The sequence below is a fragment of the Saimiri boliviensis genome, chromosome 9, assembly GCF_048565385.1.
Source record: "Saimiri boliviensis isolate mSaiBol1 chromosome 9, mSaiBol1.pri, whole genome shotgun sequence".
Classification (NCBI taxonomy): domain Eukaryota; kingdom Metazoa; phylum Chordata; class Mammalia; order Primates; family Cebidae; genus Saimiri; species Saimiri boliviensis.
Window position 1 is genome coordinate 83,351,664 of NC_133457.1, and position 14,354 is coordinate 83,366,017.

General features: G+C 42.3%; 1 protein-coding gene across 4 annotated transcripts in view; it reads left to right on the forward strand.

Moving 5' to 3' along the window:
- The first annotated feature begins 1,156 nt into the window (after window positions 1-1,156).
- Window positions 1,157-14,354, forward strand: part of TASP1 (taspase 1) — a 249,191-nt gene continuing 235,993 nt past the window's right edge. For 2 of the 4 annotated variants that reach the window (XR_012519292.1, XM_074406223.1), the window contains exons 1-2: window positions 1,157-1,256; window positions 13,269-13,487. Coding sequence is in view for 3 of the 4 variants with exons in the window: in XM_074406223.1 (XP_074262324.1) it covers window positions 13,343-13,487 (145 nt within the window). In the remaining variant the exon portion in view is untranslated. Of the gene's footprint in view, window positions 1,257-1,294; window positions 2,756-13,268; window positions 13,488-14,354 lie in introns of those variants that run through there. The other 2 variants (XM_074406225.1, XM_074406224.1) reach the window with 2 other exon arrangements.

The window sequence follows — 14,354 nt, forward strand, 5'->3', positions numbered from 1 at the left end:
CTCTGTCTCAAAAAAAAAACAAACCTGCATTTTTTGTAAGAGCCCAGATGATGCTAGCTTGCTGGTCTGGGGACCACACTGAGAAATACTGCTCAAATCCTCCCAATCTCTGCTTTCCCAAAGCAGGCTAAAGGTGGTTGGTTACATGTGAAAGGATTCATAGTAATAGTTACAAAGAAACATTAAAATGATTACATAAATGTTATTGGGTTTTGGTTTTAGATCCCAGCCGATAAAAGTAAGACCGCCGGCGGGGCGCGCTGGCTCACGCCTGTAATTCCAGCACTTTGGGAGGCCGAGGCGGGTGGATCACGAGGTTCACGAGGTTCACGAGGTTAAGAGATCGAGACCATCCTGGTCAACATGGTGAAACCCCGTCTCTATACTAAAATTACAAAAAATTAGCTGGACATGGTGGCGCGTGCCTGTAATCCCAGCTACTCAGGAGGCTGAGGCAGGAGAATTGCCTGAACCCAGGAGGCAGAGGTTGCGGTGAGCCAAGATCGCGCCATTGCACTCCAGCCTGGGTAGCAAGAGCGAAACTCCGTCTCAAAAAAAAAAAGGTAAGACCGCCAACTCTTTCCTTTCCCCTAGGGCAAGCAAGGCTTGTGCCCCAACTCCTACAAGCAATCAATGCAGAACCTGTTTTCCCTACCGTTTAAGAGTGCTGTAAGGATTGAAAGAAAGTAAGCTCTTAAGCGACGCCTAGATAAATGATGGTCAGCTTAATTTCATTTAGTATCACAGTATTAGCCAACCACTCAGATACAATCACATCTTGCTGGCTTACTCAGGGGCGGGGTGGGGGAGAGAGGGGGAAAGAGAAGGAGAGACAGGAGGGAGAGAGGAGGGGGAGAGAGAGGAGGGAGAGAGAGAGGAGGGAGAGAGAGCAAGAGAGAGGAGAGAGAGAGGGAGAGAGGGAGAGAGGGAGAGAGAGAGAGAGGGAGAGAGAGAGAGAGAGAGAGAGAGAGAGAGAGAGAGAGAGAGAGGGGGGGGGAAGGGAAAAGCGCATGCGCAGTTCTGAATGAAGCCCCAGGTGGAGCTCGTGCTGCACCTCGTGCTGCACCTCTGAGCTCTGAGGCCAGGTGAGCCGCTCCTTAGCGGGGGGCGGAGTCAGAGCCGCGAGTGGGAGCCTGCTTCCGGCCACGTGGTACGGTGTACAACCAATAGGAAGACTTCATGTCACCCCCGCTCCCACACCCTGGCAACGGGCGGGTGACTACTTCCGGTGCAGTGAGGGCTCGGAGCTGACGCGGGTGAGTGTCCCTCTTTCTCACGCTGTCCGCGCCGCTGCTGCCTCTGCGCTGCTGCCCATGTGTGGGCCCCCTACGCTCGCTGGGACGTCCTCTCCGGGTCCGAGAGGGGGCGGCGCGCAGGACACCCCCTGACCGGGGAGGGACTAGAGGAGGGGGCTAGGATGTCTTGGTCGCTTTTGGCGGCCCCGTCGTCCCCCTTCCCAGCCTTATCTCCGGCTTAGCGTCCTCGTGGCCGCCGGGGAAGGACTGTCTGTATGTGGGGAGTTCTCGCAGTCCTTCACCTGCTTTGCAGTCTCGGTCTGGACGTGTCTCAGAGTCCGAGGATAACAGAGAACCGAGAATGTGCGCCTTGTCCTGGGTGGCGGGGTTGGGGGCAAGGTAGCTCCTTACTTAATTACAGAGGCCTGGTGAGAGTCCCGCGGGTCGTTAGTATTTACTAATGAGGTGGAGGAGGAAAGGACGGAGAAGATGGAGTAACTGGAGAGGAGGGGGAGAAGCAGGAGCTCGACGTGTCCTGGAAATCGAGGGCATCATGTTTCCGGAAGGAGGGAGTTCAACATTACTGTCTTCTGTAGGGGAGGAGAGGGAAAGGTATTTTAGGGACCATTAGATTGCTGTATTATTATTCTTTATTAGCTAAGGAATTTTTACTTATATTCTTGGGAGTTTAATAATTTATCTTTTTGTTGTAAATAATTTTTTCCCCACCACTTACAAAAAGCAGTGCTTATTAAGGAATATCTGGAAAATGCCGAAATAGTTATGAAGAGATCACCTAGTTCTGCCAAGCCAGCATTTTGATCTTTTTTTCGAATATTTCATTCATATTAACCTACTTATGATCATAGGGTATGCGGGTAAAATACCGTTATAACTAAGAAGCGCAGTTATGTACATTGTGTCCATTGCACGGATAGATTCTTTTTTCCTCTTGAGAAAGTCTTATTAAGGTATTCATACACCAGAACATTTATTCTTTTTTTTTGTTTGTTTTTTTGAGACGGAGTTTCGCTCTTGTTACCCAGGCTGGAGTGCAGTGGTGCGATCTCGGCTCACTGCAACCTCCGCCTCCTGGGTTCAGGCAATTCTCCTGCCTCAGCCCCCTGAGTAGCTGGGATTACAGGCACGCGCCACCACGCCCAGCTAGTTTTTTGTATTTTTAGTAGAGACGGGGTTTCACCATGTTGACCAGCATGGTCTCGATCTCTTGACCTCGTGGTCCACCCGCCTCGGCCTCCCAAAGCGCTGGGATTACAGGCGTGAGCCACTACGCCCGGCCCAAATTTATTCTTAAATTGTAAATTTCACTGGTTTTTCTCATATTGACGAAGTTGCACACCCATCACCACTATGTACTTTCAGAACATTTTCATTACCCTCAAAAGAAATCCTGTACTCATGACAGTCACTACACATTAGATTCTCCCCTTTCTCTCCCAGGACTTGCAACCACTAATCTACTTTCTGTGTCTATGGATTTTCCTATACTGGCATTTCATGTAAGTGGAATCATAGACTATATGGCCTCACTTGTCTCATGTCTTTCAGTTAGTATGTTTTCAAGGTTCATCAATGTCTGTGTATCATTATTTCCTTCTTTTTTGTGGATGGGTAATGTTCCAGTGTATGAATATACCGCATTTTGCTTAACCATTATCAATCGATGAACTTGGGGTTATTTCCACTTTTTGGCTATTTTGAATAAGTCTGCTATAAACATACATCTGTGTACAAGTTTTTGTATGGATGTATGTTTTCAGTTCTCTTGGATATATACCTAGAAGTTGAATTGGTGGGTCATATGGTAACGATGTTTAATTTTTTGAGTAAGTGACAGATGTTTTCCAAATTGGTTGCACTATTTTACATTCCTGTCGGCAGGTTATTGGAGTTCTGATTTCTTCATATCCTTGAGAGCACTTGTCTTTCTTTTTGATTATAGGCATCTTAGTGCTTATAAAGTGGTAGCTCATTGTAGTTTTGATTTTCATTTCCCTGATGGCTAATAATGTTGATCATCTTTTTTTTTTTTTTTTTTTTTTTTGAGGTGGAGTTTCGCTCTTGTTACCCAGGCTGGAGTGCAATGGCGCGATTTCGGCTCACCGCAACCTCCCCGCCTCCTGGGTTCAGGCAATTCTCCTGTCTCAGCCTCCTGAGTAGCTGGGATTACAGGCACGCACCACCATGCCCAGCTAACTTTTTGTATTTTTAGTAGAGACGAGGTTTCACCTTGCTGACCAGGATGGTCTTGATCTCTTGACCTCGTGATCCACCCGCCTCGGCCTCCCAAAGTGCAGGGATTACAGGCTTGAGCCACCGTGCCCGGCCAATGTTGATCATCTTTTAATGTGCTTATTGACCCTTTATATATGTTTGGAGAAATGTCTATTTAATTCCTTTGCCCATTTTTAAATTGAATTGTCTTATTTTAAAGTTGTATGAGTTCTTTCTATATTCTAGATGTAAGTCCCTTTCCAGATTAATGATTTGCAATATTTTCTTGCATTTTCTCTCATTTTATGGGTTGTCCTTTTACTTTCTTGAATGGTGTCCTTAGAGACAGGCATCCCCAAACTTTTTACACAGGGGGCCAGTTCATTGTCCCTCAGACTGTTGGAGGGCTGCCACATACTGTGCTTCTCTCACTGACCACCAATGAAAGAGGTGCCCCTTCCTAAAGTGCAGCGGGTTGGGGGGGGGGGCGCGGATAAATGGCCTCAGGGGGCCGCAGTTTGGGGACACCTGCTTTGAGGCACAAAACTTTAACATTTTTTTGGGAGGATGAGGTGGGCGGATTACCTAAGGTCAGGAGTTCGAGACCAGCCTGGCCAACATGGTGACACCCTGTCTCTACTAAAAATACAAAAATTAGCTGGGCATGGTGGTGGGCACCTTTAATCCTAGCTACTTGGGAGGCTGGGGCATGAGAATCCCTTGAACTCGGGAGGCAGAAGTTGCAGTGAGCTGAGATCAGGCCAGTGCCCTCCAGCCTGGGCAACAGAGCAAGACTCTGTCTCCAAAAAAAAAAAAAAGTTTGAAATGTTGGTGCAGTCTGATTTATCTGTTTTTTTTCTTTGCTTGCTTGTGCTTCAATGTCATATCCAAGAAACCATTGTCAAATCTGAGGTCATAAATATTTACCCATGTTTCCTTCTAAGAGTTTTATAGTTTTAGCTTTTACATTTAGGTCTTTAATCTACTTAGTAATTTTTTTTCAAAGATTTGCCAAGTGCAGTAGGGAGGATATTTAGAGTTAATTTTTCTGTATGATGTGAGGTAGGAGTTCAGTTTCATTCTCTGGATGAATGAATATCTAGCATGTGGATATCTAGTTTCTTAGTATCATTTGATGAAAGGACTGTCCTTTCCTCCACTGAATGGCATTGACACCCTTGTTGAAAATCAGTTGATTGTGAAAGTGTAGGTTATTGATTTCTGAACGATTTTTCTGTATTAGACTTCTAGGATGCTCCCAGATTTTTATTCTTCTAAATTATCCTGTGTTAAACACAGTATAAAAGGCATAAAACCGGCTGGGTGTGGTGTCTCATGCCTGTAATCCCAGCACTTTGGAGGCCAAGGTGGGCGGATCACCAGGTCAGGTGATTGAAACTATCCTGGCCAACATGGTGAAACCCCATCTCTACTAAATACAAAATACAAAAAAATTAGCCAGGGGTGGTGGTGCGTGCCTGTGGTTCTAGCTACTCAGGAGGCTGAGGCAGGGGAATCGCTTGCACCCGGTGGTGGAGGATGCCGTGAGCCAAGATTGTGCCACTGCACTTAACCTGGGCAACAGAGCAAGACTCCGTCAAAAAAAAAAAAAAAAAGCATAAAACCTTTTCTTTGTTTAGTTATTTTGGTAAAAAAATGTTCTCAGAAGTGGAATTACTGGTTCAAAGTTGAATTTAAGTATATCCTGGAGTTCATTTAATGAGGCATTAAACCTTCAATATCTTGATGTGAAAACCAGCAACATAAGGCCGGGTGTGATGGCTCATGCCTTTAATCCCAGCACTTGGGGAGGCTGAGGTGGGCAGATCATTTGAGGTTAGGAGTTTGACACCAGCCTGACCAATACAATGAAACCAGGTCTCTACTAAAAATAATAAAAAAAAAAAAAACCAAAAATGAGCTGGGCATGGTGCACACCTGTAATTCTAGCCACTTGGGAGGCTGAGACATGAGAATTGCCTGAACCTGGGAGGCAGAGTTGCAGTGAGGTGATGTCACGCCACTGCACTCCAGCCTGGGTGACAGAGTAAGACTCTGTCTCAAAAAAAAAAAAAAAAAAAAAAAAAAAAAGCAACAGCACAGTTCTTTATTTGTGAGTTTTAATAGCTTAAGGACTGGATTTCTGTCAAAGCCCTTTGCTGTAAGATGGATGAATTCCATTACTTCCTTTTTCAATTGCTTCTTAATAAGTGAACCTCTGGTGAAAAACGTTAACACCACACCAATAGGACCTGTGATAGTTTTCAAAATGGTGTAAAGAAAAAAAAAGTTTCATCATATACAGTAAGAAAATAATACAGTCTTTTAGAGAGATGAGGCAAGATTTAGACGTCAAATTAGTGCCATGAGAGTCTCTGCAGAAAATGCAATGTTATAGTCTGTTTCTTTCCTGGCCTTGATAATCAAATTAATGTAAACTCATCTTGGTCTCAGAGATGGCCCACTTAAATCATCTCTTTTTAGTAGATTGTACCAAGTTAAAAAAAAATTGAAATACAAGAGATTATTAGCAAAATATTAAGTTTCCCTTTCATCCTTGCCCCTCAGTCTGCTAGTTCTCCTTAGAGGCATCTGTGGTAATTTGTGTCTGTGTAGACTTGCTTCTACATAGAGTATCTCTGGAAAGATAGCGTATGTATTGGCCGGGAGTGGTGGGTCATGCTTGTTATCCTAGCACTTTGGGAGGCCGAGGCAGGTGGATCACGAGGTCAGGAGTTCAAGATCAGCCTGGCCAACATGGTGAAACCCTGTCTCTACTAAAGATAGAAAAAATTAGCCAGGCGTGGTGGCATGTGCCTGTAATCCCAGCTACCCGGGAGACTGAGGCAGGAGAATAGCCTGAACCTGGGTGGCAGAGATTGCAGTTAGCTGAGATTGCCCCATTGCACTCCAGCCTGGGGTTCAGTGATAGTGTAAAAGAAAAAAGGAGATAATATAAATACACAAAATTGGCCGGGCGCGGTGGCTCAAGCCTGTAATCCCAGCACTTTGGGAGGCCGAGGCGGGTGGATCACAAGGTCAAGAGATCGAGACCATCCTGGTCAACATGGTGAAACCCCGTCTCTACTAAAAATACAAAAAAAATAGCTGGGCATGGTGGTGCGTGCCTGTAATCCCAGCTACTCAGGAGGCTGAGGCAGGAGAATTGCCTGAACCCAGGAGGCGGAGGTTGCGGTGAGCCGAGATCGCGCCATTGCACTCCAGCCTGGGTAACAAGAGCGAAACTCCGTCTCAAAAAAAAAAAAAAAAAACAAAACAAAAACACAAAATTACACATTTTGAGGGTCTTGATACTTATGGACAAATGCGTTTTCAAAATGGTTACATGAGTTTATGGTGCCGGTACAGTGCTACTAAGAAAAATTTCATTTTTGTTTGTATTTCTTTGAATATTCTTTCTTTAATATTGGATGCCTAATTTAAATGTCCTCTTTCATGTATTGCCTGGTCATGTCTTTTGGCCTGTTATTTGTTTTGATTGGAGTTACCCTTTATGTGCTTTCTTTTGGCAGCCTTTTTAAGATGTTTTTTGTTACGCTAGCCTGGATTTGGTGAGAAAAGTTAACATTGCTTTTGCAACATGCTATGAGAGGTGTATGAGCTGAACAAGAGTTGAGAAAAAGGAAGTTAAATGCTTTAGGGAGAGATCTGTGAGATTTGGAAAGTTGAGAGCAATCCAAAATGAATTTAAGGTGAGATAGAAAGGGATAGTGCTATTGAGAAAAAGGAGTAATGTGGAAAGAACTAGATTTGGGGGAAAGGTGAGCTTGTTTTGGTTAGGCTAAGAGTGAGGTGGACCCAGACTGAACTATCCATAAAACTTGTGGCTACAGCTAAGACAGAAGATAGGAATCATTTGATTTGCTGAGAGGATAGTTTTGAAAGGTTGGGAGTAGATGAAATTGCTGAAGGTTGGCAGGGAGTGGCAACTCACGCCTGTAATCTCAGCACTCTGGGAGGCTGAGGTGGGTGGATCATCTGAGGTCAGAAGTTCAAGACCAGCTTGGACAACATAGTGAAATCCTGTCTCTACTTAAAATACAGAAATTACCTAGGCATGGTGGCATGTGCCTCTAGTCCTGGCCACTTGGGAGGCTGAGGCAGGACAATCGCTTGAACATGGGAGACGGAGGTTGCAGTGAGCTGAGGTTGTACTACTATACTCCAGCCTAGGTGATACAGCGAGATTCTGTCTCAAAAAAAGGAAAAGAAAAGAAAGGACATTGCTGAAGGAAACATTTGAGATTGGGGTCAGAGGTAGGTTATGAAGAGCTGGGATAGTAGATTTGAATATTGCCACAGAAAGCAGGTGATCAAGAGAATCAAAGGTTGTAAGCAGAAGATTAAGAAAAGGCCATTGGGTTAAGTAACTTGGAAAAGGTACAACTTATGGGAAGCTTAATAAGATACAATTCATACATCAATTTACACATTTAAAATGTTACAATTCAATGGTATTTAATATATTTACAGAGTTGTACAGCCATCACCAAATTCAACTTTAGACCATGGCACGATCTTGGCTTGCTGCAACCTCTGCCTCTTGGGTTCAAACGATTCTTCTGTCTCATTCAGCCTCCTGAGTAGCAGGAATTACAGGTGCCCATCACCACACCTGGCCAATTTTTGTATTTTTAGTAGAGATGGGGTTTTGCTGTGTTGGCCAGGCTGGTCTTGAACTCCTGACCTCAGGTGATCCGCTTGCCTTGGCCTCCCAAAGAGTTAGGATTACAGGCATGAGCCACTGTGCCCGGCCCTAGAACATTTTTATCTGCACCAAAAGAAACTGCTCCCATTAGTCACTCTCACAGTCCCTCTCCATCACCCTACCCTGCATCCCTCCAGCTCTAAGCAATCACAAATCTACTGGTGTCCGCTTTAGATTTGCTTATACACAATATGTGTCCTTTTGTGTCTGTTTTGTTTTTTTCCATTGTTTTCTATATTCTTTAATGGCATAGTATGTGTCAGCACTGCATTTTTTTTATGGTTTGATAATGTTCCATTGTATGACCATACCACATTTTGTTTATTATCAGTTGATGGACCTTTTAATATTGCTATGAATATCCATGTATACATTTTTATGTAGTATATGTTTTTAGTTCTCTTGGGTATATACCAAGAAGTGGAATTCTTGGGTCTTAGCGTAACTCTGTTTAACTTTTTGAGTAACAGTTGTGGAGGGGAGACAAGTTGCCAGTATTATTTAGAAATAATAATCATGATGAATTTTAGTATCATTACTAGGAGGAAATTGCAAAATGTCTGTGTTCAAACATCTTATTCAGAAATAAAGCCATTATAAAAATGATGTATAGAGTTGTTTTTTGTTGTCTAAAACTATTATGTGCCTATATTTCTCCTTTCTTTGGAAACCTTTTGTTTTGAGTGTTACCTCATAGCTTAGCTGAAGTACCAGACATTTTTCTTGTTGATCTATGTATTGATGTAAGTACACTTAACCAGTTTCACATGATTTGTAAGAATGATTACATATACAATAAAAACATCACAGAGATATTTGATGATAATCTACAGTCATGATTTATTTTTCTACCTAGTCTTAACTGTAGAGATCAAATAATGTGATTCACCACCACTCGGCCCCATTTGGATTTCCTGTAGTTTATGCATCCCAGTTCAATATTCAGAGAAACATGCTTACCCTATTTTGGTTCTTTGGCTTAGCTTGTTACCTAGCGTTCCCATAAATGAAAATATGAAGAAAAAATTTTTGTTGGCTGGGCGTGGTGGCTCACACCTGTAATACCAGCACTTTGGGAGGCCAAGGGTGGATCACTTGAGGTCAGGAGTTCGAGATCAGCCTGGCCAACATGGTGAAACCTCGTCTCTATATAATAATAATTAAAAAAAAAAAGATAATGATAATTTTTGTTGTGAGTGATTCATTCAGATAGTTCAAATTTGAAAGGTTCAAGGGCGTGAATAGTGAAATTTCTATCCCATCTTTTGCTATTGGTTACCTAAATCTCCTTTGGTAATGAGTATTGTATGACTTTTTTTGCTTATCCATCCAGATTTATACTTTGCATATATATTTAACTGTGTTCTCCCCTCCTTCCTGCCCATATGGTGCTGCAAATACTTCTGTACCATACCTTAAAAAATTAGTTATTTCCATTCCATTTTTACCTACCAAATATGTTAGAGACTGTTACATATATGTGTATCAAGTTTATCTTTGTTTCCGATGGCTGCTTTTACTTTTAACCACTTCCATCAAGACATTTTGGGTCTATATCTTAATTTTGATTGATTTTGCCAAATTGCTGTGGTTGAGTTGTACCAATTTATAATGCCACTAGCAACTTAATGAGAGCTCCTGTTTTTCTGTACTCTCAAAATGTCATTTTTTGATATTTGCCAATTAAGTTAAAAATTTTTTTTTTTTTTTTTTTTTTTTTTTGAGACGGAGTTTCGCTCTTGTTACCCAGGAGGCTGGAGTGCAATGGCATGATCTTGGCTCACCGCAACCTCTGTCTCCTGGGTTCAGGCAATTCTCCTGCCTCAGCCTCCTGAGTAGCCGGGATTACAGGCACGTGCCACTGTGCCCAGCTAATTTTTTTGTATTTTTAGTAGAGACGGGGTTTCACCATGTTGACCAGGATGGTCTCGATCTCTTGACCTCGTGATCCACCCACCTCGGCCTCCCAAAGTGCTGGGATTACAGGCTTGAGCCACCGCGCCCAGCCAAAAATGGTATTTAAATGTAGTTTTATTTTGCATCTTTCTTTTGAGTGAGATTTAGCATTTTTTGTCTGGTTAAGGTATTATGTAATTTTTCTGCCAGCTGAGATTTGTCCATTTGCCCCTTTTTTTGTTTTTTGTTTTTTTTTGGCCCTCTTTATTTATTAGATGTCAGATCTTTAATGAGTTCTGAGTTAAACAAAAACTGATGTTGGAGTAGAAGTTGCTTCAGTTCTAATTGAATAAGAAATATTTCAGTAACCATTGGGAGTATACTGATAGTTCATCTAGTTGAGTTCCTTTCCCAGTCCAGTGAAACTTTAGGGTCAGCATATTTGGAGGGGTTTGTTGAGATTACATGGTTTTCTAAATAAATATATTTTAGATAGTCTCTGAGGGAGGGTAGATTGCTCAAGAAATGGAGTATTAATCACCTTCCACATTTTATTTCTTGTTAGACAATGTTGAGAAGCAATTTTTAAAATCTCTCATGTATACTAAAATGCCTGTTACATCAAACCGTATAAAAATGTTGATGTTATAATTATGCTTGTATTTTCTTTTCTTTTTTTTTGAGACTCCATCTCACTCTGTTGCCCAGGCTGGAGTGCAGTGGTACGATCTTGCCTCCTGGGTTCAAGCAATTCTCTTGCCTCAGCCTCCTGAGTAGCTGGGATTATAGGCGCTCACCACCATGCCCAGCTAACTTTTGTATTTTTATTAGAGATGGGGTTTTACCATGTTGGTCAGGCTGGTCTTGAACTCCTGACCTTGTGATCCACCCGCCTTGGCCTCCCAAAGTGCTGGGATTATAGGTGTGAGCCACTGCGCCCAGCCATGTATTTTCTTATAAAATATAAATATAATTTTTTGTTAATGAAAAAATACCTCAGATGATAGTGAGTCAAAGTAGCTTGAACTTTCTTAATCTCTACTGCTTAGAAGTGTTTTCATTTTAGGCCGGGCGCGGTGGCTCAAGCTTGTAATCCCAGCACTCTGGGAGGCCGAGGCGGGTGGATCACGAGGTCGGGAGATCAAGACCATCCTGGTCAACATGGTGAAACCCCGGCTCTACTAAAAATACAAAAAATTAGCTGGGCATGGTGGCATGTGCCTGTAATCCCAGCTACTCAGGAGGCTGAGGCAGGAGAATTGCCTGAACCCAGGAGGTGGAGGTTGCGGTGAGCCGAGATCGCGCCATTGCACTCCAGCCTGGGTAACAAGAGCGAAACTCCGTCTCCAAAAAAAAAAAAAAAAAAAAAAAGAAGTGTTTTCATTTTAGTTGAAGCTCTTAATTTTCCAAAACCTGAGTTTTCACTTTATGTGTGCTTGTGCTCCTAGACTAATGAGCCCAAGATCATTTCATGGCTGGGCCAAGTATGATGGCATGATACAGACATAATGGCATGTATAGGCTGACAGATGAACCACCAAATCCACTTTGTCAACTCATACATGACTAAATGATAGCCTATTTCAGAGAAATATTGTGAGAAATAACCAAAAGAAAATAAAGGTAATTGAGGCAGATTCTTGTGAAGTCTTAGCAAGAAAAACATGGTTAGGAAGACAACCACTACCACAAAACAAAACCAGGCATTTTAATTTACTGTTACTTAATAAAAATCAGCACTTTGGTAATAAAATTTTTGTCCTGCATTTATGAATCTGTGTAAATATTTTAATACAAGAGTGTGTTTATATAATTTTAAACTATTTGTCTTATAAATAGAATGTTATATAATAAAAATTAAATGGACTCTTTTAAACCAAGAATTAAGGGAATTCAAAAATGCCACATAGTATTGCATCTCAGACTATCTCTGTTATAAAAGACCAGCAAAAATTTTCAATCCATTGTGGACCAATACTTACGTAAAATATAAACCGAAAACTGCCCAAATTCCACCAAAAAACATTCAAACAAATTTGAAACTTAAATATAAAAGCTCAAATATTTGCTTGATATAGCAGATAAAATTATTTTAAAAAAATGAGGTACTAGAAAAGAATTTTGACAACTACCCGTATTGTTTATTGAAAATGTGCTTTTAAGGCAACTAACATATGAATAAAATAATACTCTCTTGTGAGCTGGTAATTAACACTGGGATGCAAACTGTGTTCGGAGTAACCTGCTTTTTTTTTTTTTCGGAGTAGACAGCTAAGTGACTTCTTTATGTTTTCTTTTTTTTTCTTTTTTCTTCTTCCTTTTATTTATTTATTTTTTTGACACAGTCGCCTAGGCTAGAGTGCAGTGACGCAATCTCGGCTGACTGCAACCTCCGCCTCCTGAGTTCAAGCGATTCTCCTGCCTCAGCCTCTTGTGTAGCTGGGATTACAGTTGTGTGCCACCACACCAGCTAATTTTTTGTATTTTTAGTAAAGATGAGGTTTCACCATGTTAACCAGGCTGATCTTGAACTCCTGACCTCAGGTGATCCACCCACCTTGGCCTCCCAAAGTGCTGGGATTACAGGCGTTCGTCACCATGCCCGGCCTCAAGTACTTTTTTATTTTTAATTTTTTTTTGAGACAGCCTCACTCTTGTTGCCCAGGCTGGAGTGCAGTGGCAGGATCTTGGCTCACTGCAACCACTGCCTCCCGGTTTTAAGCGATTCTCCTGCCTTAGCCTCCTGAGTAGCTGGGACTACAGGTGTCCACCACCATGTGTGGTTAATTTTTTGTATTTTTAGTAGAGATGAGGTTTCACCATGTTGTCCAGGCTGGTCTCAAACTCCTGACCTCAGGTGATCCATCTGCTTTGGCCTTCCAAAGTGCTGGGATCACAGGCTTGAGCCACCGTGCCCGGGCCCAAGCAGGTACTATCAGCAGACAGAGAGATTTAAATTCTAGCCTTTTTATGTTACCCAATTAAATAATTTTATCCAACTTCAATGGGAGCAAGAAAAAGTAATTTTAATAAATAACTTTGATAGCTTTTTTTATATTATCCAGTTAAATAACTTTAAGAATAGGACTTTTGAAAGTTATCTTTGCATGAATTTGTGTAAGTAATTTGTGTTTTGGTAGAAATGTATACCATATTTGCCTGTTTTCCTCTAGGGTAATTTCTATTCTGCAATTACTTTTGGATGGAAGTATGCCCCTTTCTCAATAGAAGATGGTAATCTTGGAGAATGACCATGGAGAAGGGGATGAGTTCTGGAGAAGGGCTGCCTTCCAGATCATCTCAGGTTTCGGCTGGTAAAATAACAGCCAAAGAGTTGGAAACAAAGCAGTCCTATAAAGAGAAACGAGGAGGCTTTGTGCTGGTGCATGCAGGTAAGCTTTGTGGATGGCTTGGAAGATACCAGTAATGTCGATACTTCTTTTTCTGCCTTGAAGTACACTGAGAAACGCATTTCACATCTGGAGGAGGCAAAATTGCCAGAGAGGAGTTGGAACCAAAGCGGTTGTTTGACTGTGGTATAGTGAAAACCTTCTTTACTCCCCAGTTAGAAGGTCTTATAATGGCAGTTCTTCCTAGGTCTTCACTTCCCTACCCCATTATTTACTTTAACCCTATGTAACAGATATATTTAGGTTATGTAAGTATTAAAACCAGACCAAGTAATTTTTTTTTTTTTTTTTTTTTTTTTTTTGAGATGGAGTTTCGCTCTTGTTACCCAGGCTGGAGTGCAATGGCGCGATCTCGGCTCACCGCAGCCTCCGCCTCCTGGGTTCAGGCAATTCTCCTGCCTCAGCCTCCTGAGTAGCTGGGATTACAGGCACGTGCCACCATGCCCAGCTGATTTTTTTTGTATTTTTAGTAGAGACGGGGTTTCACCATGTTGACCAGGATGGTCTCGATCTCTTGACCTCGTGATCCACCCGCCTCGGCCTCCCAAAGTGCTGGGATTACAGGCTTGAGCCACCGCGCCCGGGCGGACCAAGTAATTTTTTTATCTGAGGTGGAGTTTTGCTCATCTTGTCCAGGCTGGAGTGCAATGGGTGTGGTCTCGGCTTACTGCAACCTCCGCCTCTCAGGTTCAAGTGATTCACCTGCTCAGCCTCCCAAGTAGCTGGGATTACAGATGTCTGTCATCATGTCTGGCTAAATTTTGTATTTTTAGTAGAGACAGGATTTCACCATATTGGCCAGGCTGGTCTTGAACTCCTGACCTCAGGTGATCCACCTGCCTTGGCCTC